This window comes from Salvia splendens, unplaced genomic scaffold, assembly GCF_004379255.2.
Source record: "Salvia splendens isolate huo1 unplaced genomic scaffold, SspV2 ctg179, whole genome shotgun sequence".
Lineage (NCBI taxonomy): Eukaryota > Viridiplantae > Streptophyta > Magnoliopsida > Lamiales > Lamiaceae > Salvia > Salvia splendens.
Window position 1 is genome coordinate 8,040 of NW_024598818.1, and position 26,330 is coordinate 34,369.

At 41.9% G+C, this 26,330-nt stretch overlaps 1 protein-coding gene across 1 annotated transcript; it reads left to right on the forward strand.

Moving 5' to 3' along the window:
• Positions 1–13,833: 13,833 nt before the first annotated feature.
• LOC121789231 (hexokinase-2-like) lies at positions 13,834–17,623 on the forward strand. The gene is made up of 2 exons (XM_042187734.1): positions 13,834–14,327; positions 17,433–17,623. Exons 1-2 carry the CDS (start codon positions 14,056–14,058, stop codon positions 17,593–17,595), a joined length of 435 nt encoding a protein of 144 aa, XP_042043668.1. The 5' UTR covers positions 13,834–14,055; the 3' UTR covers positions 17,596–17,623.
• Positions 17,624–26,330: the final 8,707 nt, after the last annotated feature.

Sequence of the window (26,330 nt, forward strand, 5' to 3'; positions counted from 1 at the left end):
CCCTAATCTGGAGAGTTGATTTCAACAGCCGATCATCAGGCATTAATCTCCACTGAAAACCTGAATTTCTCACCACATTTTGTGTTGTATATTTATGTCATTTTGTTTTCAGATTTACCATTTCTTTTTAGGTAACAGTGATTAAAATTTAGAAAGAGGGACACAGGTTTTCTTTGAAAAAGCCTTTAAAATCTTGGAACCAACCTCTGTGTGTTACGCCTCAGCTACCAACTCCAGCCGAAACGCAACAACTCCCCTGTTTATTATTCAAGCTGATAACCGAGAGCTTATGGACTTTGAGAGACACATGTTTGGGAGAAGATATGTTTTTGGTTTATTTCAGTGTATGTAAGTCATCGATTCTTCTCCTATATGTAGGAGAAGAATACAACATATTTTTGGTATACCAATCAATCTATTCTAGGATCTGCTCTTACAAATAAATTACATATTATTCTCCTTTAATGCCGTTCCTTCCTTTGGTATGTTTTATTTGTGGTATGTTTGACACTCCCCCTCAAGTTGAGCAGGGGTATCTCCTATGCTTAACTTGTTCAATATGTCTCTGAAGACCTTCGGTGTGAACGGCCCTTTGTCAAAATGTCTGCAAGTTGTTCTTCTGAGCGAACGAATGGGAATTCCACAATACCTCCCTCCAATTTTTCTTTGATAAAGTGTCGATCAACTTCCACATGCTTCGTTCGGTCGTGTTTGTACGGGATTTTCAGAGATGCTAATGGCAGCCTTGTTGTCACAGAACAATTGGCTCTTCCGAGTAGGTGGGAAGCCAATTTCTGAGAGCAGTCTTCTTAACCACAAGATCTCCATGAGTCCATTTTTCATTCCTCGGAATTCTGCCTCGGCACTGGATAGGGCTACAACCTTTTGTTTCTTACTCCTCCAAGTGACCAAGTTTCCCCCGATGAATGTAAAGTAGCCTCCCGTAGACTTTCTATCTACTGGGTTGCTCGCCCAGTCGGCATCAGTGTATCCGTCAACTTCTAAGTCCTCTCTCTTCTCTAGGAATACTCCATATCCTACCGTACCCTTCAAATACCGCACGATCCTCAATGCTGCCTCCATGTGATTAGTTTGGGGTTGATGCATGAATTGACTCACAATACCCACGGCGTATGCAATGTCGGGTCTCGTGTGCGAGAGGTAGATGAGTTTTCCGACCAACCGTTGGTACCTTTCTTTGTCTGCGAGTTCTGCTCCTTCCTCTATCTTCAAACCATGATTGGGGATCATTGGAGTGTCTGCGGGCTTGCATTCGAGGAGCCCTGTTTCGGTCAACAGATCTAGGATGTACTTTCTCTGCCTTAGGAATATTCCGTGTTTGGATCTTAACACTTCTATCCCCAAGAAGTATTTTAGAGCTCCAAGATCTTTCATCTCGAATTCCTTGAACAGGTTTTCCTTCAGCCTCTGGATTTCTTCTATGTCATCTCCTGTGATAATCATGTCATCAACGTAGATAATCAGACATGTTACCTTGTTATCCCTCCTTTTCGTGAAGAGTGTGTGATCAGACTGGCTTTGTTGGAATCCATGTTTGAACATGGCTTGGCAGAACCTTCCGAACCAGACCCGAGGAGACTGTTTCAACCCGCACAAGGTCTTCCTTAGTCGACATTACTTCCCCTTCGCCAAAGTCTCCGGAGAACCCTTGTGGGACTTCCATGTATACTTCTTTGTTCTTTTCTAGTTCTCCATGGAGGAATGCGTTAGTCACATCAAACTGGTGCAAATTCCAGTCTTTGCATGCTGCCACCGATAAAAGTGTCCTCACCGTCTCCATCTTAGCCACCGGGGAGAATGTCTCTCATAATCCACCCCATATACTTGGGTGTATCCTTTCGCCACTAGTCTTGCCTTGTATCTCTCAATTGAACCGTCTGCTCTCCTTTTTATAGTGAATATCCATCGACATCCAACTGGCTTCTTTCCTGTCGGCAATTTACACTTTTCCCATGTACCATTCTTTTCTAGGGCGTCTATCTCCTTCTTCATTGCATCCCTCCAATGCTTATGTCTGCAAGCCTCCTCAAATGTTTGGGGAATGTCTTCTTCTTCATACAGAGCTGTTTCAAAGGCTCGAGCCATCTCTGATAGATGACTCTGTGCAATATTGGATACCGCGTACTTGGCCTTTCTCCCCTTCCAGTCTGGTGAGTATCTTTTAGGGGGCACTCCCCGTGTTCTTCTTGGAGGTAGTTCGTATGGATCTCCACTTCCTCCGCTTGTTCCACTCTCCTCATTGTTGCTCCTATCAATGTTAGTGTCTTCCGAAGGTATACTATCAAAATCTGAACTGTTTACCTCAGGAATCGAAGGCGGGGTTGACGGCTGGTCAATGTCACGTTGTTCGACGTTTTGCATTATAGGATTTGACGGCCCGGCGGTGTTGCTAGCTTCCTCAGGTGGACCAACATCTGTGACCGGACTTGGCTGTGACTCTCCCCCTGTCTGTAGTTCCCCAGATGGCTGCCCCCTTAAGTTGTGGTTTGAGTATCAGGTAGCCAATCTAGGAGGTCATGTTCTGGGCTATTGGCCAAAGGTTCCTCCCCCTGACTACTAGATTGGTCGTAGAAGTATTCTCCTTCCACAAAATCACAGTTCATAGTGGTGTGTATCCTACGGGTTTTCGGGTCGTAGCATCTGTAGCCCTTTTGATTTTTACCATAACCTAGGAATACACATTTAAGCGCGCAGGGATCAAATTTGGATCGTTCGTGTTTGGGTATGTGGACGAAGACTGAGCATCCGAAAACTTTGGGTTCGAGGGATAGAGAGGATGGGATGTCGAAGTGTTTGGAAAAAATATCCAGCGAGGTTTTGAATTTAAGAATGCTTGTAGGGAGACGATTTATGAGATACACAACGGTAGCTACAGCTTCGGGCCAAAAAAATTTTGGTACTTTGGACTCAATCAAGAGGGCTCGGGTAATTTCAAGGATATAACGGTTTTTCCTTTCGGCTATCCCGTTTTGTTCTGGGGTGTATGCACACGAGGTTTGATGGACTAAACCCTTACTTCTAAAAAAATCTTGCATTTTATTGTTGACAAATTCCCCCCCATTATCGGACCTAAGAGACTGGATGGTTTGTTTAAACTGAGTTTGAATAAGGTTATAGAAGTCTACGAACTTGTCAAACACGTCATGTTTATTTTTCAGAAAATAAATCCAAGTCATGCGAGAGTAGTCATCAATAAAAAGCACAAAATAACGAAAGCCTTGACCCCCCGGGATAGGAGCAGGACCCCAAACATCCGAATGTACTAAAGCAAAAGGAGTTTGAACTCTCGTATTGTTCAACTTAAATGAATGTCTATGGTTTTTGGCCAACACACATGTATCACAATGAAAAGAGCTTAAAGATCTAGCTAGTTCAGGAAAAATAAGACGAAAATATCCTAAAGATGGGTGTCCTAACCGACGATGCCAAAGCCAAGCCTGTCTGTCAGTCGGTCCGGGAGTTAGCATCATTGCAGCACTTTGTTGGGCTATCTCGTCCACATAGTACAACCCGCCTCGCTCAGTGCCACGCCCAACTATCGTCCCCGTCTTGATATCCTGTAACATGCAAAATTGAGGTTGCATTAGTAATTTACAGTGCAGTTCCCGAGTCACATGACTGATTGATAACAATTTATGTGAAAGAGACGGAACAAAAAGACAGTTGGAGAGGCATAGAGTCGGTGAGATATTGATTGTGCCTGCCCCCATAACTTGTGCTAGGTCCCCACTGGCTGTTTGGACATAGGATTTCTTGGATTTGGCAATGGAGACAAAGTCTGTGGCTTCGAAGAAATTGTGTCTGTTGCCCCACAGTCAAAAATCCAGTGAGGGTCTTTTGGGCCGGAGCTTAAAGTTGAGGCGCAGGCTAAGGCGTCAAAAGAGTTTCGGCAGGGTATTGTTGGCGAATAGTTTATTTGGGACGGTTGGGGTTCAATGTGCAACGTTTTGGCTAATGGGGGTTTGATATGGGATTTCTTCTTTCTATGGGGGTGACTTTGGAATTTCTGGGAATTTTGGGGGTGAAATTGGAATTTATGGGAATGTTGGGGCTGGTTTCGATATTTTCGGGAATTTTGGGGGGTGGTATTGTATATGTATCTTTGGGTCGGGGGTCATTTTGAGAGAGAAGTTTCGGCTGGGGTTGGGTTTGTGATATTAGGATTTTGGGGGGTGGTTTGTGATTTAGGGAAAGTTGGGTAGTGTATAGTGGGCTCGGTTCAGTTGGGCTCGATTCACTCAGAACCCTAGCCGCCTCTCTCGTCGTTCCTGTGGGAACCCTAGCGTCCCTGGGTTCGATTTTGCCGCTCGTTCCGCCGGCGATGTTCATGATTCCCGGAATTTTACCTTCTGTCCACGTCCGAGCTAGGGAGACTGAGCCGATTTTGGGCCAATCCTCGGTCCTGGTTTCTCCTCCGCCGCTGGTAATGTCGCCGCCACTGTTGCTGCCCACCGATTTGTCGGTTGCTGGTGGCGCGGTCTTGAGCGACGGTTACTGCTGCTCTCCCGCCTCCTCGGCCTCCGCCGTTTCGACCTCCACTCCGGGCTTGTCTTGCCCTCTTCATTTCCTCCCACCACTCCGGGAACCCATGGATGTGGAAACACGTCTCTCTGGTGTGTTTCTTTCCTCCACAATGGCTGCATAACATTTTACTTTCGTCCTCCTCCTTAGGGTTCCTCTGTAGTTGGGAGTGTTGTGATATTGGTGCTCGATTTCGGTCAAACACCACGAGGCCTGCTCCGATTCCGGATTCCTTCGATTCTGGATTGAGTAGTCTTTCGTTTACTGCTTCCCTTCTGACTAACCCATACGCATTCCTTGCGGTTGGAATCGGATCCATATTCAGGATCTCGCGCTTGATTTTTGCCGTATCGGTGGTCGTCTAGGGCCCACATGAATTGGTATAATCGGTGCCTTTGGGTGTGTTGGTTGTACTTGTCGATGCTTGATGGGGTATCCATTGGATTTGGGTCTCGGGTATCAATTGATATCCAGAGATCTTGCAATTTCTGCCATAGTTGCTCCAATGACGAATCTCCTTGTTTGATGCTATATGCTTGTCTATGCAGGTCTGAAATCTGAAATTGATCAGCGCCGCTTCCATATGTAGTCGCTAGACTATCCCATAAGTCATACGCTGTTTCGTATTGCGATACCTCGTTTACGAGTTTGGCTTCGATGTTATTTATGATCCAATTGAAGCAGCAATCGTCCCTTTGTTGCCACCGATTGTAGCTTGGATCTGTCGGAGGGGGAGGGCCTGTAACTCCAGTGATGTGAGACGCCAAGCCCTTCCCTCGGATTCCCCGACTAATTAGTTTCGCCCATAACGGATAATTATCTCCGTTGAGCTTTTCAGCGAGGCGTACTTCGCCTAGTGATTCAACGGATGAAGGCTGGTGGCTTTGGTTGTTTTGAGACATACTTAGTCTCATGAACTCAGCGAATTGTTCGGCTGAGAGGGTGATTGGTGGGTTATTTTTCGGTGGTTTATCAGTTTCTGGATCTGACATGGTTGTTGGTTGTGTATTGCAGGTTTCAAAGGGTCGGGAAAGGTACTTGAGACGATGATGATGTTGTTCTGAGTCTCAAGCCCGAATCGTCCTGCTCTGGTACCATATTTAAGCTGATAACCGAGAGCTTATGGACTTTGAGAGACACATGTTTGGGAGAAGATATGTTTTTGGTTTATTTCAGTGTATGTAAGTCATCGATTCTTCTCCTATATGTAGGAGAAGAATACAACATATTTTTGATATACAATCAATCTATTCTAGGATCTGCTCTTACAAATAAATTACATATTATTCTCCTTTAATGCCGTTCCTTCCTTTGGTATGTTTTATTTGTGGTATGTTTGACATTTATCACAAAACAGAGAACAGATTTCCACATAAACACACCAAAATGACACCCAAGGGAATCGATTTTCTATTGATAATGAAATAACGAAGAACAACAAGAACTCTCTGTTACACTAGGCACAAAATGAAAGATAATGCCGAGGATCCTGGATCCTTAGCCCTTGTGAACAATCACACACATTGCATGAATAAAATGGAGTGGCCCTCTTTCCCTAAATAGATGACAGCTCCTCTTCTGTTACGTTAACTCATTCCCTTTTCCATCACTACCGTTTAATGCCATTCCCTCACCCCATTTGTACACGCCACATCGGATGCTACACATGCTTTATTCTATCTGGATCTCAACTTATTCTCCCACGTCAAATTGTTGCGTGCACCCATTCCTCTCTTATAGCTCAGCACGCAACACTGTGTTAGTTTGATTCATTTTACTTTGGGTTGTTGAATTTATGGAATGGATCATCGATCATTGATTGTGTATATTCTACATTTCATTTTCATTAGGGTTTGAGAGCAAAATGAGGGCTATAAAATTTTTGTTGTTGCTTTAATTTTATATTTTTTCGGAAATCTTTAATATTGACACTCTTTGTCGATGAAAGTTCTCAACTCGACCTCCCCTCAAGCTACATTTTTGCTATGCAGAACAATCATGTTAGAAGATGTGCTCTGGTAGATGAAAAGAATGGAAGAGTGAGAAGACCGCCATGTGTAGCATAACCATCATGTTCCAGGCCATCATTTAGAAAAGTGCTCTGGTAGTTTAGGAGATGAGTTTGGGCCATGGTGATAGAATTGAAGATCTCTAGCATTATTTTGGGGTAAGCTTCTCCCTTGAGAACTTTGTTGATAATGATAGATATCGTTTCCTTATGACACACTCATGTTATTAAAAATGATGTGTCTGTCTTGAGCAGAGACATCTAGTTATGGGTATTTTGACAAGGCACGAGTTCAGGCCAGAACACGCCCTGGATTTGCACCCGCTAGGGAAGCTCGTTGGAAGAAACTGAAGTGGTTGGAGCTAGCTATGTGTTAAGGACCTAATTCCTTAACGTCGATTTCCACACAAAATCAAGAAACGAGATGTCGTCGTTGTCGAGCGCCCGACGTTGGGTCGTGACTTGGACGGCAAAAAGGGGCGGTTGAGCGCGAGATCAGCCTCGTCGGCAACCTTAGAAGATGTTTCTTGTTTGCTACTCAATTGAGCCAAATGAATGATAATTTCATATATTGATTGAATGAATAAAAAGATAGCAATCTACCCTATTTATAAGACTAGAATACTAGCTTATGGAACAAGAAACAAATATAAGAAAAGATATGCAAATCTCTAATATATCTAAACTAATTAATAATCCCTAAACTAAAGACTCGTATCAACTCCCCCACGGTTAAAATCCACCTTGTCCTCAAGGTGGGAACCACGAACCAAGGACGAGAGTTGAAAGCAAAAGTTTGGCGAGGCGTCTCCTCCTGGATCAAACACATACCGAACAACTGAACTTCTCCCTTCCTCACCTCCACCAAAAATCAACAAAGGAGACCCAATGTGGTCGGCAAACTTCCACGTCACAACGACAAGCTTGTCCACGCCTCCAAGAATGTTTGAATCCAACATGTCATTGCGCGGAGGGATCAACCTTGCATCGGTATCGAGCAATGTTGATCGATGATTCATACTTGTAACATCACTGATACTCAAATCCACATAGACACCAACAATTATGCACAAACCGGTGTAAGCACTATCTCCTTTCTTGCCCCAACAATTCTCAACAATAGATTTGGATTGCACTTGAACAACAGGGAATGAGGCGATGACCTTCGGCACTTTCTCCATGGAATTGTCCTCCTCTACATCGTCTAATGATGCCTCTTCCTCATTCTTTTACTCATATCGGGGCTGAGCGGTAGGTAGATTTCCACAAAAGATGAAACTCGCTGGTCTTCGGGTCTGCCATCTGTACCTTCCCTAGATCCATGATTCTCACTAGGCAATCTAATGGAAACATTTGATACAGATTCTGCATCCGAACTGTCGGCATCACGATCCTTGGTCTTCTTTGCTGTTGTCTCTAATATAGAGTCCTCAAAATCACCAAGCTCCTCTTCGACTAAATTCTCATCTTGAATGTTCTCCTCAAACTCCTCCCCATCATCCGCATAACATAGAATGCGTTGTTTACACACATGTCCCCTCACCCATTTCTCGGGACAGTGCCAGCAGAGACCCAACCTGGACCGTTCTGACTTCTCCGCTTGGGACACCCGTATTAGTGGCAGGCGTGGCTGCTCTGGAGTTTGACTGGTCACACGCGCGGACTGACTGTACAGGTCCCGTGTTGGCTTTTCAGTGGAGTACCGGGGCTGGTGGGAGGCGGGCTGGACTCGCGCTCCCACCTCCTCGCGAGGGCGAGGTCGGGGCCGGTCAACGGTCGGGTAGCCGCGGTCCTGCTGTTGAGCCGGTGGGTCCCAGCACATTGGGCGGTGCCGCTGCGTTGTGGTTGGCGGGTAGCGATCAAACCCTAATTGGGTATGATGATCTCCGCGATCAGATAGGTGGCCACCCCTCTCAACGTAGCCACCTAGGTGTCGGGGCCAAGCATCTTGCGCGCGATCGCGGTACCCGATGGGCTGGTATCTCGGTCGTGGGCGACGATCAGGTGGATCCAAGTGGTGTGAGACGTAGGGTGATTCTGGATCGGGCCACGACGACGGACGGAGTACTTCCACCCGGCTGCTCGGAGGGTCCCAACTGGTTACACGGCGAGGTTGGGCCGGCTGGTAGGGACGGAATGGTTGTGTGGCCTGAGGGAAGTCGTATTGACGACGGCGATAGCCGGCGTAGTCGTATGACATGTTGACGGACTGAATCGTGGTTGCGGTAGAAATGGTGGTGATTTATTTGGGGATATGGATGTACGCAGACGGAGGATGCTGAGCTCTGGATGAAAGCACCAGTTGTTAAGGACCGTCCTCCTTAACGTCGATTTCCACACAAAATCAAGAAACGAGATGTCGTCGTTGTCGAGCGCCCGACGTTGGGTCGTGACTTGGACGGCAAAAAGGGGCGGTTGAGCGCGAGATCAGCCTCGTCGGCAACCTTAGAAGATGTTTCTTGTTTGCTACTCAATTGAGCCAAATGAATGATAATTTCATATATTGATTGAATGAATAAAAAGATAGCAATCTACCCTATTTATAAGACTAGAATACTAGCTTATGGAACAAGAAACAAATATAAGAAAAGATATGCAAATCTCTAATATATCTAAACTAATTAATAATCCCTAAACTAAAGACTCGTATCACTATGTCCCCCTGAGCAGAAAGCTGCGAGGAATTTTCATCAATCCACATACATTAGTAAGTGGAAAGTGAGATGCTTAGTTCACCTAATCATGTACAACAGGAGGCTAGAGAACGCGCCTGAGGAGGGGCTTGTTCACAGGCTGGTGCGCGGCTGTGTGTGTCAGGGCTAGTCCTCGAGCTATGAGGGGTTGTGTGTCAGGGTTAGCTCGCTTGCCGAATGTATCACGAACTCCAATGTGTGTGTGTAAAAAAAATAGAGAAGCTAGAGTATCCCTTGTTTCTTGTGGGAATATGATTATAACTATGTTTGAGAAAGAGAGAAAGGAAAGACGAGAGAGTGAGTATGATTAATCTACTCCATGGGAAGGCAAATGGTTCTGTAATCATGCATCGTATCCCTTTGTAGGTTTACGTTAGACTTTATCATCACCTGCACAGAACTCCATGAAGTTACCAAGCCTCCCCGACTCATCTTGGAAACTGTTGGATTGTCTATTTCATGTTGCTGGTGATGGCTATCTTGCTCAGCGTGGGTCGTAGCAATGACTTCCCGGCAAAGAAATTCTTCATTGTGATTAAGTTAGTTGGCATTCACATCTACATCTATGTATGGCTGCATTGTTTCTTCAGTTTTTTATTGGATATAACTATATAAGCATTGTAGATTATTAATTGTCATCTTTTAGTTGAATTATGTATAATATAGTCATGAGTTTTGAATAATTTCTCATTTCTTTCGTTTTTGTTGAAGTAGCTCAGTGGACGATTAGTACGGTTGAATGTCAAAAGGACAGTTATTTATAATGATGAAATCCAATTCTAAATATGTCGAGTTACCAAACATAAGATTTGAAATTGTAATACAATTCTATATGAATTCCTTAAATATACCAAATAAAGGATTTGGATTGAATTGTAATTTAATTCCATCCAATTCAATTCCATAGAATTCCAATTCCAATTCCAATTCCAATTCCAATTCCAATTCCAATTCCAATTCCAATTCCGTTTGGTACCAAACGGAGCCTTGGAGGAATTGAATTTCTTGCATGCAACAGCAATGAAGTAGTGATGATCAGAGTGAGATAAAGATAGTCAACGATGTGACATACTACTCCATAAAATATGCAAAACTAAGATTTTCAAGTTTTGAAATTTGAATAGGGGATCGAACGAATTATGAATGACAGAATTAGGTCTCGTTGTAATAATAATAATTACACACAACTTTGACCGCAATCATAACAATAAGTCAATACCTGAAATTTCGAATGTTGAACATTTTATGAATAATTCAATCTGGCATTGAAAATTGGATGTAATATGATACTTTTCAGTAATAAAATTACTCCCGATAACCTCCGCTAAGGGATGTAATCAAATACAAACTCTAAATATTGTACAAACTTCAAACTATGATCTGGATCATTAGAAAATGTCAACAAATGACAAAAAATAGCAACAAAAAATATCAACACGGTGTCAATGGTTGATGCTATGTTGAAATTGTGTTGACACTGAATTGACATTGTGTTGCATCAAAATATTGAAATTTTCCACTGTGTTGACGTTGTGTTGATACTGTGTTGAAAAGTTTAGAGTTTATACAATATATAGAGTTTACATTTTATCACTACCCCCTCTGCTAATATATCTCATTTTTGCTAGTTTAGCCATCCAAAATTTTTTATCTTATTTTTAATTTACTATATCTAAACTTAAAAATCATCCCCAGTATTTGACAAAATTACACCAAATATAATTTAAAATAAAGAGGGAATATCTTTTTTGGTCCGCGCACTTTGCCAATGTATCATTTTTGGTCCGTAACATTTCAAAATAGTATTTGAGGTCCATAAACATCGATTTAATATCATGTGAACTACTTTTTCACTGTTTTAATTTTTTTGGGCGTAAATACTCTCAAGGCCACAAAGGACATTTCAGTCTATTTACACTCTCTTCTTCATTAATAGTATTATTTAATTTATCTCTTTCTCTTTCTCTTTCTCTTTCTTCTTCCCCTTTATTCCTTCTCTTTTTTTCTTCAAGTTCACGTTTTTGAAGACATACTTCCTATTGGGGGAAGAAGAAAGAAAGAAAAATTAAATATTTTAGTGAAGAAGTGAGAGTAAATAGATAGAATAGCACTTCATGTGAGGCTATGATATCCCCCAAAAAAATAAAAAACAGTTAAAGAAATGGTACATTAGATTCGTAGGGCATTGTAATTGTATCATAGTGTTTTGCAGCTCATGTGAGCCTGTTCTTTAACTCTTTCTTTAGAGCCACCGTGATGAACTAGAATTCATGGTTTGGAGGTTTGGTTTTGATAGTTGATTTTGAGAGTTTTGGTCTTATATGTGTTGTAGGTTTGTTCAATGAATTGGAGGGTTTGTTTGAATATTATACTGTACAGTATATGCAATGCATGTGTGATGATTTCATGAGTTTTTGATAAAGTTATCTCTTTAATTGGTTGGAGGTTTTACACTGGATGTTTTTATTTGATGCATGTCATGTGTATTTGTTGGGTTTTGGCTAATGATGTTCAAGTTGAGGTTTATTTGCGCTAGCTAGTGATAATTTACTACTACCTCTGTCTAATAGAATTATAGGTTAATTACAAATGATACAAATTTTAATATTTAATTGAGGAGAAAAATTAGTTGGAATAAAAGAATAGATGGTTGGATCCATAGATGATAAAGTAAAAGAGGAGAAAAAGTTTCCATAAATAGATATGAGCTTTTTCTATGGGACGAACAAAAAAAATTCAATCTATCTCTATAGGACAGAGATAGTACTAATATTAAAATTGGTATAGAAAGAAATGAGTACTCCCTATCCAAGCCCCTTGGCCTAGCGGTAAAGGATGCTGGATACCGCGTCCATCCTGGAGGTCTCGAGTTCGAACCCTGGGTGGCGTAATTTATCTTTGTAGGAGTTGATTTGTAATTTCTCCTTCATATATATGATATAAATATATGAAGTTAATTTTGAAAAAAAAAAAGAAAAAAAAAAAAGAAATGAGTACTCCCTCCGGTCCTCAACAGAAGTCCCATTTTTTACTAGCACGAATTTTAAGTTTGTTTGACTTTGTAAATGAAAGTGGTAGAAAAAGTTAATAGAATGTGAGATTTATTTTTATATATTGATTTTATAATAAAATATGAGTGAAATAAGTTAGTGGTATGTGAAGTCCACTTGCTAAAAATAGTAAAAGTGAAATGAGATTTTTAATATGGACCAGACGAAATTGACAAAATGAGACTTCTATTTGAGATTCGATAGTTTTTAGAAGGTAAAGATAAGAAGCTAATTAGGATTGGAATTTGGAACCAAGATGATATCACAATTCACAAGTATATTTATTTATGTAGTTAGTCAATAGCTTGTGTACTCATACTTTTCTGGTTTTAAAAGGTCAACGGTTAGCCCTCCTATTAAATGGAGTATGTATGTAAATTACCAATAATCATATTTATCTATGTAATTGGTGAGACTGGAGTGCTATTTCATTTTTTATTTATTTATATTATATATTCACATTCACGTAATACATGTGCGATAGATAATGATATCACGTGTAATTATATCGCTATTCAAATAAGTAACTTTTCTTATTGATAAATTAACAAAATTAATATTTTCTCCAAAGCTTGTGAAACTTTTTGCTAAACTTTCTAAATTACTATATTAACTACTTGCAATACAACTTATATCAAGCAAACATACTATTCAGATAAAATTGTGTATTTCCTTAATTCCTTTGGCAATAGAGGAATTAAATTTAATAATCCATCAAAATTAAGCAAAAAGAAATGAAGATCTCCAAAAATAGGGGTAATTACATGTTTCATACAAAATGTTTTACCTTTGTTTTAATTTAATACAAAAAGTATTAAGTTTACATATTTTATACAAAAGTTTACTTAGTGTTTTAAATTAATACATTCCATTAAATATTTTAAACATCATTAGTTAGTTTATAATTTGTCCAACTTATCATCATAATAAAAGAATAATTAAAGATTTAATATAATTAACCACTCTAAAAAATAACAGTCAATATCAATTCTTCCAGCAATTGATCATGGTTTTAAAAAAATCTATATCTCAATTTACTCTATTTTTATTGTATTCTTTATAGAACATAATATAAAATAAGTCCATATTTCATCTTTACAAAATGACTAATTTAAGCTTCAAATACATAATATTTAATTTTTTAAAAAAAGATTCAATATCTTTTTGGTTGTATTCTCCATTGTTACATGAGAAAGCTTCGACAATAAAATGCAATTCACTAATTTGATGGTGAGGTGTGGTGATTTTTTTCTATGTATTTTTCATTTTTGTGAGTATTAAATTAATCTGTGTTTGAAATAATTAATGAAAAGTTTTAATTTTAAACTTTTTTGTATAAATTTGAAACATTGATGAAACTTTTTGTATGTATGATGTAATTGGAAGTAACGGTGTTAGTAGAGACTTAATGAAATATATTATTTTATAATACTAATTAAACTTTTTATATGAAATATATAAATTTAATATTTTTATATTAAATTGAAAGTAAAACATTTTGTATACATGTAATTATCCCAAAAATAGGGAGACAGAGCATCAATGGCGGACTTTCCACCTCGACACTTAAAAGTTGAAACTAAAGAAAACTCACTCACAATTAAACACTCCCTTTCCATTCTTTCTCGTTCCAGAATAAACCCCAATTTCTCTATTTTCCCGTGATTTGACTATTTCCCAACTCATTTCTTCAATTCTTTCGTTTCTTGATTCTTGCACCACAAAGCTCCAAGCATCTAATCTTTTCTTTCCTAATCCGGTTATGGGGAAGGTGGCGGTCGGGGTGGCGGTGATCGGCACCGCGGCGGTGGTGGCTGCGGCGGCACTGCTGGTGCGGCAGCGGATGAGGAGTTCTGGGAGGTGGGCCCGGACGAGGGCGCTGGTCAAGGAATTTGACGAGAAATGTGGGACCCCCGATGCCAAATTGAAGCAGATTGCAGATGCCATGACTGTTGAAATGCATGCTGGTTTAGCATCTGAGGGTGGCAGCAAGCTCAAGATGCTCATCAGTTTTGTCGATAATCTCCCCACTGGGTATAAATTATAACCTCTCTCTGCTTCAATGTGTGTTTGTGTGTGTGTGAGAGAGAGATCTTGAGTCTTTTTATGTGTTTTTTGATGTGGATGGAGAATTTGTGAAGTCTGTTTTTTTAAGAATGTGGAACGCCTTGTTTTTCTTGTTTGTTTTGAGTGAAATAGGAGATTCTTGTCTGCTTAGATGATGAGCTCTGTTGTAGGCAAACGTGTTACGGACGTTCTCCGTAACGAGGCCGGATGGCTAACTTCTCGGAGAGATAAGGTGATCGAACCTTCGACGTGCTCGAAGGAAAGGCCACGATTTGCGGTTCCACGGACGTTCTCCGTTGGGCAGCAGATATGGAACGATAATTATACTTGATACTCAAGCCAAGTTGGACGAAATACTGATTTCATTAATTGATTGAATGAACAAAGTGATAACAATAACTCATATTTATAATGCTACTAACTAAACAAATATGGAAAAGATATGGTAAATCAAATATGCAACTAAATAATTGGGATACGGATATGATCGTATCAACTCCCCCACGGTTGAAATCCACCTTGTCCTCAAGGTGGGAACCACGAAGCAATAGAGAGAGTTGAAAGCCGACTTTGGCGAGACATCTCCTCCTGGATCAAACACATATCGAACAACTAAATATCTCCCTTTATCACCTTTGGCAAAAATCAACAAAGGAGACCCAATGTGGTCAGAAAAATTCCATGCCAACACAAAAAGCTTGCCAACGCTTCCAAGAATGCTCAAACATGACGTGTCATTGCGCGGAGGGATCAACCTCGCATCGGTGTCGAGCGATGTTGATCGAGGATTCCGACGTTTAGCACCCCTAACATGCAAATCCCCACAGATAAAGGCGATCTCCTTCAATTGTATTGGAAAGGACGGTGCAACTTTATTTCCAACTAATGCACATAGATAAGCACCACCATTTTCACTAAAACAATTCCCAACAACACCGGGAGTTGTCATTCGAGCAACGGCAGCCTTCTTCACTTCCTCAATGGAATCAACCTCCTCTACATCGTCTAATAATGCCTCTTCCTCCGTCTCTTTACTCATATCGGGGCTGCACGGTGGGTCAATTTCATCAAAAGATGGAACTTGTTGGTCTTCGAGTCTGCCATCTCCGTGATCTTCCTTCTCGGCGGAACCACGAGCAATTTCCACGACAAACTCGCGGCAATTGATCGAACCCCTGCTGATTTGGTGGACGTTCTTGAACTTGTTCGGCGCCTTGAGCTTGTCTCTCGGCCTCAAGGATCTCTTCGACACAATCAATTCTTCACTTCGGTCATTCACGCATTGCGTCGTGCTGCTCGGCTGCGTCGTGCTGCTCGGCTCCGGAAGCGCTGCGTCGAGCTGCTCGGCTGTTGTCGCCTCCAGCTCGGCACGCTGCTCGGCTGTTGTCGCCTCCAGCTCGGCATGCTGCTCGGTTGTTGTCGCCTCCAGCTCGGCATGCTGCTCGGCTGTTGTCGCCTCCAGCTCGGCATGCTGCTCGGCTGTTGTCGCCTCCAGCTCGGCATGCTGCTCGGCTGTTGTCGCCTCCAGCTCGGCATGCTGCTCGGCTGTTGTCGCCTCCAGCTCGGCATGCTGCTCTGCTGTTGCGTCTGGTGTCGGGGGTCTCGTATCAACCCCCCCTCCGTTAAAAATCGCCTTGTCCACAAGGCGAACCTCCGGGAACTGCCTACCAATCGCCTCAACCGGCTCCCACGCATCATCTTCCCACTGCACCAGGCATTGCTTCTCTGGTCGGCCCTCGCGCCAACTAACGCGTTCTTCCAGCAACGCTACTGGCCGTGCCACCGGCCTATTCCCAACGAACTCCGGAGGGAGTTTCACCCCGTCTACATCACCTTCCCTAGATCCCCAATTCTCACTAGGCAAGCCACGATCCATGAGTATCTTTGCTACTGCCTCTAATATGGAGTTCTCTGAATCACAAAGCTCTGCATCTAATATGGAGTCCTCTGAATCCCACAGCTCCCCGTCGCCGTCTCGTGTTGGCGAATGCGTGTGAGTAATGACCTCTCCATAGTCGAAGGGTTGATAGTGTTCGGGCAGTGGATAACGAGTTTGGTGGAGGTGGTACGGCCGGCGTCTATCCGGCTGATACGGAGGCGGCGGTGGGTACCTATCCGACTGGTGGTGTTGTGGCCGCCGGTACGTAGGCTGGGTGTAACGTCGATGCTGCTTGTCCCAATCAGCGCCACCACGCTCAGGAAGACCGTAAGGTGGTTCCGGATCAGGCCGTTGTGGCGGTCGAAGCTTCCCTAGTCGCCGGTCGTTCGTGTTCATACGCGACTCCAATATGTCCACCCGTCGATCCATACTGTCGAGGCGTGCATTTAATTTGGCAAACCCTAAAGTGATTGGGTCGACCGAAGCCTTCCCTGATTGGTCGGGACGACGCGGCTGGCCTATATGCAGCGCCGGCGTCGCTTCCCTCGTCGGCCGTTCCGACGTAGATGGGCCATGGTATGTTGACGGCATGAGTGGTAGTGCTGTGGCTGAATTTTTTTTTTTTTTTTTTTTTTTTTTTTTTTTTTTTTGGGAAATATAGATGAACGAAGATGGAAGATGAGTACTCTCAATGAAAGCACCAGTTGTTACGGACGTTCTCCGTAACGAGGCCGGATGGCTAACTTCTCGGAGAGATAAGGTGATCGAACCTTCGACGTGCTCGAAGGAAAGGCCACGATTTGCGGTTCCACGGACGTTCTCCGTTGGGCAGCAGATATGGAACGATAATTATACTTGATACTCAAGCCAAGTTGGACGAAATACTGATTTCATTAATTGATTGAATGAATAAAGTGATAACAATAACTCATATTTATAATGCTACTAACTAAACAAATATGGAAAAGATATGGTAAATCAAATATGCAACTAAATAATTGGGATACGGATATGATCGTATCAAAACGCTAGCCTTTTTCTATGTTGTTTAGTCTGATCATGAATCCTAGGTTTTCAAGAATGATTGTATAAGTACTTTTGTGCTAAAACAAGGGCGATGAACGTTGTTTGCGCTTGTCGTTTTAGATGTGTATTGTTTGTGTTTGATGTGCATTTGCATTTTCCTACACCAGAGATGAGGAAGGAGTCTTTTATGCACTAGATCTCGGGGGGTCAAACTTCCGTGTGTTGCGTGTTGAGTTAGGAGGCAGAGAACGCGGTGTTGTCCATCAGGAATTTGCTGAAGCATCAATCCCCCCTGCGCTGATGAGTGCAAGCTCGGATGTGAGGAATTGAATTACTTTTATTTATGACTACATTTTAGTTAAATAAGACGACTTTATAGTAGCTTAGAGCATTCACAATAGTTGGTCGATGGGGCATTGGCCGATGGAGAGGCCTTCCCGATCGGCCCCCATCGACCAACCATTTGGGAAGAAGGGCCTATGATAGGCCATTCCTTCTCTCTCCCTTTGGCCGATATATCTGCCTTGGCCAATGAGTGATGGCCGATAATAGGCATTCCATTGTGGAAGAAGGGCCGATGATCGGCCCTTACACATAAATTATTTTTTATTCCATAATTTCTACACTTTAATATTCCATAATTTTTTTTACACATAAATACTCCATAATATTTTTATTTAAATTTGCATCTCGTTGTATTCTTTTTCCTATATTGTAATACAACGAAGATTTGCGTATTAATATTTTTGCATTTAAATTTATTTAATTTCATAACATATTAAATACTATATAAGTACTAAAATATTAAAACAAAATAGTGATGATGTGGAAATGAAAGAGAGAAGGTATCCATTGAATGGAGATAGGCTGTTGATAAAATGATGATGTGGAAAAAAAAAGAAGGTTCATAGTGAATGCTCTTATAAATGTCATTCAAAACATTTAGTAGTATTTAGAGTGTTCACAATAGGGAGTCGTGGCGCCCACCCAAGGACACGGCTGAGCTGCGGCACCCTATAAGGGTGGAAACGGAGGGCTGCAGCGGGGTGAGGGGTGGACACGGGCGGGCCGACTACTCGGCAGGGACACGGCTGTGGGATAAGGGCAGCGGCTGTGGCCGCGGCGCCCTATTGCACGGCGCCGCGAGCCTTGCGGCGCCAGAAAGCCCTTTTTTTTTATTTTACCGCTGCGGTGGGAGAGGGCTTAGTCCACTATTGTGGATACTCTAAATATTTTACTCGCCATAAGAGAAACAAAGAACCAATAATTACCCAGCCTGAACCCTAAAGTAAGGAAAACAAACAGCCTCTATGTAAGAAATTGAAATGACGATATTCAAAAGTAACAAATACTAACTCGCATCTAATAAAAATGTGTAGTCAAAATATTTGACTTCCTTAAACATCAGAGTGATTAATTAATGTATTGATTGTAAAAATATACTGTATTAATTAAATTTCAGGACATATATATACATTTAGGTACAGTAAGTTTCATGACTGTTGAGAAATAAGATTTCGCAATTACTGTGCTGCATTCAATGGAGAACAAACACCTTTTTTTTTCTTTTTTTTAACAATGCATATTTTAAATTGTTCAGAAATGGCAAATCCAAATATCAAGCACTCAATGTACATAAATAGTTACTAGTATAAATCTTTGAAAAATGAAATTAAAAAGGTGTCGAGTCTAGCTAAAGTTTACTCTTTTAGGAAATATTGCAGACTTTACACAGACAAACTCTTGCTATTACATAAGAACAACGAACTAGAAGGTAAATAAAACAAAGTAAATACAATAAAAGAACAAGATGCAAACTATGGTTTTCTTCAAGTCGAGTCGAGGTATCCCTCTCTCCGCAAGACGAGATACGCCCCGGCTAGTGCTCACGGATTGGCGCAACGTTCCCAAAGATGAAACGACTTTCCTCCTACCGAGTTGATTAATTCTGATTTATCCCAGAACATGTGGGGGGAGGCTGTGTTAACAGCGAATCCTATCCTGAACAAAATTCCACTCAAAAATAGGGATGTGACTCCTTATGAATTGTGGAAGGGAAAGAAACTTTCATATACATACCTCAAAGTGTTGGGGTGTTTAGCAAAGGTACAAGTGCCGCCTCCAAAACAAGTTGCAATTGGCCCTAAAATAGTCGATTGTATCTTTATTGGATATGCATTGAACAGCAGCGCATGTCGCTTTTTAGTTCATAAGTCAGCTATACCTGATGTAGCTGAAGGAACGATAATTGAATCTAGGAATGTTGTATTCTTTGAGAATGTGTTTCCTTGCAAGAAGCAAGATGATCGTTCTAGTGATAGCTGACTTAAAGCTCTTCAACTCGGTAGGAGAAAAGTCGTTTCATCTTTGGGGACGTTGTGCCAATCCGTGAGCACTAGCCGGGGCGTATCTCGTCTTGCGAAGAGAGGGATACCTCGACTCGACTTGAAGAAAACCATAGTTTGCATCTTGTTCTTTTATTGTATTTACTTTGTTTTATTTACCTTCTAGTTTGTTCTTATGTAATAGCAAGAGTTTGTCCGTGTAAAGGCTGCAATATTTCCAACATAATGTAGCGGCCAGAATCAGGCAGCACCGCCCCTCTTTAAATAGTGTTTTAAGGGTGTTTTAGCAAATGCATAATTTCTTTAAATAGAAATAAAAGAGGCTTGTTTCAGGCTATAAATTAACAAACAAGCTCATTTCAATTTTCAAGAATTTTGCTAATACAACTCTTATAGCAATTGTGTACGTACATTATATAGTACGATGCTACCTACCATTGTGTATATTAATGGGCTGACTTAAATCTATACTTACTTTTCAGTGTATACATTATTGTGTTCATTTAAATCTATACTTACAAAAAGGTGCCTTGTTAATAAAAATATATAGATTTGCCCAGGTGAAAACAATAAAAGGTACATATTTCTAATTGTTTATAGTCCTCATGCACTAAAAAACCTACTCCCTCCGTCCCGCACTACTCGCACGTTTCATTTTCGGCACGGAGATTAAGGAATGAGTGTATAGCAAAGTCATATATTACGGCTGTAGGTGAAATTTTTTACTAAAAATGGAAATAGTGCAAATAACTTGGGACGCCCAGAAAGGAAATAAGTGCAAGTAGTCCGGGACGGAGGGAGTACTACAACTTCTTTTAAGGACACAAAATTAGAGATGTAATCATTTGCGTTAGAAATGTTTTTGAAAAATAATCACGCACTAAAGAAAGTATCTTTAAATTGAGGAAAAATATCTTACTTTTTTTGTTTTTTAGTACGCTTCCATTTGCGTCCCATAATTTTAGCTGGTACACGAAATATGAGGATGCTTTTTGAAGCATTGGTGATATATTTAGAAATTTAAAATAACGTTCTTAATTTGCATTAAAAAATTTCTTAGTCGTTTTTTTATAGTGTTTATTTTATGAATAAATATTATAGTAATAGTTGATTATACTTATAGCACATGTGACGTGCTTATAAGTTGCATTAAAAATTATAGTGTTTATTTATGAATAAATATTATAGCAGTAGTTGATTATAAACTTTAATTTATACACTCATAGCACATTCCCACTCCCCACCCCAACTGCTCTAAAGAAAAGCTTCCTGAAATTGTATTTAGGCTGTGTTTGGTATATGGAATTCAAGCTATGGAATTGGAATTGGAATTGGAATTGGAATTGGAATTGGGAGTCCTAATTCCGATTTTGATGTTTGGTAATTTTCGATGGATTTGGAATTGAATTCCAATTCCAATTCCATCAGTTCCATTATTTCAATTCCATGATTAAAAAGAAAGAATTAAAAATCCACAATTTCAATTCTACTGGTCAAAAATAAAAAAACATGCGGATCCTATTACGGGTCATAACAAAAAACGGGTCACTCTGATTTTCTCTCAACTCTCTCTCCATCTTTCTTCTGCGACGACTGCGCCCTAATCTGGAGAGTTGATTTCAACAGCCGATCATCAGGCATTAATCTCCACTGAAAACCTGAATTTCTCACCACATTTTGTGTTATATATTTATGTCATTTTGTTTTCAGATTTACCATTTCTTTTTAGGTAACAGTGATTAAAAATTTAGAAAGAGGGACACAGGTTTTCTTTGAAAAAGCCTTTAAAATCTTGGAACCAACCTCTGTGTGTTACGCCTCAGCTACCAACTCCAGCCGAAACGCAACAACTCCCCTGTTTATTATTCAAGCTGATAACCGAGAGCTTATGGACTTTGAGAGACACATGTTTGGGAGAAGATATGTTTTTGGTTTATTTCAGTGTATGTAAGTCATCGATTCTTCTCCTATATGTAGGAGAAGAATACAACATATTTTTGGTATACAATCAATCTATTCTAGGATCTGCTCTTACAAATAAATTACATATTATTCTCCTTTAATGCCGTTCCTTCCTTTGGTATGTTTTATTTGTGGTATGTTTGACACTCCCCCTCAAGTTGAGCAGGGGTATCTCCTATGCTTAACTTGTTCAATATGTCTCTGAAGACCTTCGGGTGAACGGCCTTTGTCAAAATGTCTGCAAGTTGTTCTTCTGAGCGAACGAATGGGAATTCCACAATACCTCCCTCCAATTTTTCTTTGATAAAGTGTCGATCAACTTCCACATGCTTCGTTCGGTCGTGTTGTACGGGATTTTCAGAGATGCTAATGGCAGCCTTGTTGTCACAGAACAATTGGCTCTTCCGAGTAGGTGGGAAGCCAATTTCTGAGAGCAGTCTTCTTAACCACAAGATCTCCATGAGTCCATTTTTCATTCCTCGGAATTCTGCCTCGGCACTGGATAGGGCTACAACCTTTTGTTTCTTACTCCTCCAAGTGACCAAGTTTCCCCCGATGAATGTAAAGTAGCCTCCCGTAGACTTTCTATCTACTGGGTTGCTCGCCCAGTCGGCATCAGTGTATCCGTCAACTTCTAAGTCCTCTCTCTTCTCTAGGAATACTCCATATCCTACCGTACCCTTCAAATACCGCACGATCCTCAATGCTGCCTCCATGTGATTAGTTTGGGGTTGATGCATGAATTGACTCACAATACCCACGGCGTATGCAATGTCGGGTCTCGTGTGCGAGAGGTAGATGAGTTTTCCGACCAACCGTTGGTACCTTTCTTTGTCTGCGAGTTCTGCTCCTTCCTCTATCTTCAAACCATGATTGGGGATCATTGGAGTGTCTGCGGGCTTGCATTCGAGGAGCCCTGTTTCGGTCAACAGATCTAGGATGTACTTTCTCTGCCTTAGGAATATTCCGTGTTTGGATCTTAACACTTCTATCCCCAAGAAGTATTTTAGAGCTCCAAGATCTTTCATCTCGAATTCCTTGAACAGGTTTTCCTTCAGCCTCTGGATTTCTTCTATGTCATCTCCTGTGATAATCATGTCATCAACGTAGATAATCAGACATGTTACCTTGTTATCCCTCCTTTTCGTGAAGAGTGTGTGATCAGACTGGCTTTGTTGGAATCCATGTTTGAACATGGCTTGGCAGAACCTTCCGAACCAGACCCGAGGAGACTGTTTCAACCCGCACAAGGTCTTCCTTAGTCGACATACTTCCCCTTCGCCAAAGTCTCCGGAGAACCCTTGTGGGACTTCCATGTATACTTCTTTGTTCTTTTCTAGTTCTCCATGGAGGAATGCGTTAGTCACATCAAACTGGTGCAAATTCCAGTCTTTGCATGCTGCCACCGATAAAAGTGTCCTCACCGTCTCCATCTTAGCCACCGGGGAGAATGTCTCTTCATAATCCACCCCATATACTTGGGTGTATCCTTTCGCCACTAGTCTTGCCTTGTATCTCTCAATTGAACCGTCTGCTCTCCTTTTTATAGTGAATATCCATCGACATCCAACTGGCTTCTTTCCTGTCGGCAATTTACACTTTTCCCATGTACCATTCTTTTCTAGGGCGTCTATCTCCTTCTTCATTGCATCCCTCCAATGCTTATGTCTGCAAGCCTCCTCAAATGTTTGGGGAATGTCTTCTTCTTCATACAGAGCTGTTTCAAAGGCTCGAGCCATCTCTGATAGATGACTCTGTGCAATATTGGATACCGCGTACTTGGCCTTTCTCCCCTTCCAGTCTGGTGAGTATCTTTTAGGGGGCACTCCCCGTGTTCTTCTTGGAGGTAGTTCGTATGGATCTCCACTTCCTCCGCTTGTTCCACTCTCCTCATTGTTGCTCCTATCAATGTTAGTGTCTTCCGAAGGTATACTATCAAAATCTGAACTGTTTACCTCAGGAATCGAAGGCGGGGTTGACGGCTGGTCAATGTCACGTTGTTCGACGTTTTGCATTATAGGATTTGACGGCCCGGCGGTGTTGCTAGCTTCCTCAGGTGGACCAACATCTGTGACCGGACTTGGCTGTGACTCTCCCCCTGTCTGTAGTTCCCCAGATGGCTGCCCCCTTAAGTTGTGGTTTTGAGTATCAGGTAGCCAATCTAGGAGGTCATGTTCTGGGCTATTGGCCAAAGGTTCCTCCCCCTGACTACTAGATTGGTCGTAGAAGTATTCTCCTTCCACAAAATCACAGTTCATAGTGGTGTGTATCCTACGGGTTTTCGGGTCGTAGCATCTGTAGCCCTTTTGATTTTTACCATAACCTAGGAATACACATTTAAGCGCGCAGGGATCAAATTTGGATCGTTCGTGTTTGGGTATGTGGACGAAGACTGAGCATCCGAAAACTTTGGGTTCGAGGGATAGAGAGGATGGGATGTCGAAGTGTTTGGAAAAAATATCCAGCGAGGTTTTGAATTTAAGAATGCTTGTAGGGAGACGATTTATGAGATACACAACGGTAGCTACAGCTTCGGGCCAAAAAAATTTTGGTACTTTGGACTCAATCAAGAGGGCTCGGGTAATTTCAAGGATATAACGGTTTTTCCTTTCGGCTATCCCGTTTTGTTCTGGGGTGTATGCACACGAGGTTTGATGGACTAAACCCTTACTTCTAAAAAAATCTTGCATTTTATTGTTGACAAATTCCCCCCCATTATCGGACCTAAGAGACTGGATGGTTTGTTTAAACTGAGTTTGAATAAGGTTATAGAAGTCTACGAACTTGTCAAACACGTCATGTTTATTTTTCAGAAAATAAATCCAAGTCATGCGAGAGTAGTCATCAATAAAAAGCACAAAATAACGAAAGCCTTGACCCCCCGGGATAGGAGCAGGACCCCAAACATCCGAATGTACTAAAGCAAAAGGAGTTTGAACTCTCGTATTGTTCAACTTAAATGAATGTCTATGGTTTTTGGCCAACACACATGTATCACAATGAAAAGAGCTTAAAGATCTAGCTAGTTCAGGAAAAATAAGACGAAAATATCCTAAAGATGGGTGTCCTAACCGACGATGCCAAAGCCAAGCCTGTCTGTCTGTCGGTCCGGGAGTTAGCATCATTGCAGCACTTTGTTGGGCTATCTCGTCCACATAGTACAACCCGCCTCGCTCAGTGCCACGCCCAACTATCGTCCCCGTCTTGATATCCTGTAACATGCAAAATTGAGGTTGCATTAGTAATTTACAGTGCAGTTCCCGAGTCACATGACTGATTGATAACAATTTATGTGAAAGAGACGGAACAAAAAGACAGTTGGAGAGGCATAGAGTCGGTGAGATATTGATTGTGCCTGCCCCCATAACTTGTGCTAGGTCCCCACTGGCTGTTTGGACATAGGATTTCTTGGATTTGGCAATGGAGACAAAGTCTGTGGCTTCGAAAGAAATTGTGTCTGTTGCCCCACAGTAAAAAATCCAGTGAGGGTCTTTTGGGCCGGAGCTTAAAGTTGAGGCGCAGGCTAAGGCGTCAAAAGAGTTTCGGCAGGGTATTGTTGGCGAATAGTTTATTTGGGACGGTTGGGGTTCAATGTGCAACGTTTTGGCTAATGGGGGGTTGATATGGGATTTCTTCTTTCTATGGGGGTGACTTTGGAATTTCTGGGAATTTTGGGGGTGAAATTGGAATTTATGGGAATGTTGGGGCTGGTTTCGATATTTTCGGGAATTTTGGGGTGGTATTGTATATGTATCTTTGGGTCGGGGGTCATTTTGAGAGAGAAGTTTCGGCTGGGGTTGGGTTTGTGATATTAGGATTTTGGGGGGTGGTTTGTGATTTAGGGAAAGTTGGGTAGTGTATAGTGGGCTCGGTTCAGTTGGGCTCGATTCACTCAGAACCCTAGCCGCCTCTCTCGTCGTTCCTGTGGGAACCCTAGCGTCCCTGGGTTCGATTTTGCCGCTCGTTCCGCCGGCGATGTTCATGATTCCCGGAATTTTACCTTCTGTCCACGTCCGGGCTAGGGAGACTGAGCCGATTTTGGGCCAATCCTCGGTCCTGGTTTCTCCTCCGCCGCTGGTAATGTCGCCGCCACTGTTGCTGCCCACCGATTTGTCGGTGCTGGTGGCGCGGTCTTGAGCGACGGTTACTGCTGCTCTCCCGCCTCCTCGGCCTCCGCCGTTTCGACCTCCACTCCGGGCTTGTCTTGCCCTCTTCATTTCCTCCCACCACTCCGGGAACCCATGGATGTGGAAACACGTCTCTCTGGTGTGTTTCTTTCCTCCACAATGGCTGCATAACATTTTACTTTCGTCCTCCTCCTTAGGGTTCCTCTGTAGTTGGGAGTGTTGTGATATTGGTGCTCGATTTCGGTCAAACACCACGAGGCCTGCTCCGATTCCGGATTCCTTCGATTCTAGATTGAGTAGTCTTTCGTTTACTGCTTCCCTTCTGACTAACCCATACGCATTCCTTGCGGTTGGAATCGGATCCATATTCAGGATCTCGCGCTTGATTTTGCCTTATCGGTGGTCGTCTAGGGCCCACATGAATTGGTATAATCGGTGCCTTTGGGTGTGTTGGTTGTACTTGTCGATGCTTGATGGGGTATCCATTGGATTTGGGTCTCGGGTATCAATTGATATCCAGAGATCTTGCAATTTCTGCCATAGTTGCTCCAATGACGAATCTCCTTGTTTGATGCTATATGCTTGTCTATGCAGGTTTGAAATCTGAAATTGATCAGCGCCGCTTCCATAT

What these genes read in the sequence shown, in the direction of transcription:
- LOC121789231 (XM_042187734.1), top strand. Translation starts at nt 14,056, where the DNA reads ATGGGGAAGGTGGCGGTCGGGGTGGCGGTGATCGGCACCGCGGCGGTG. An exon ending in GTCGATAATCTCCCCACTGG is followed by an intron (nt 14,328 to 17,432) that starts GTATAAATTATA and finishes TTCCTACACCAG; the next exon opens with AGATGAGGAAGGAGTCTTTT.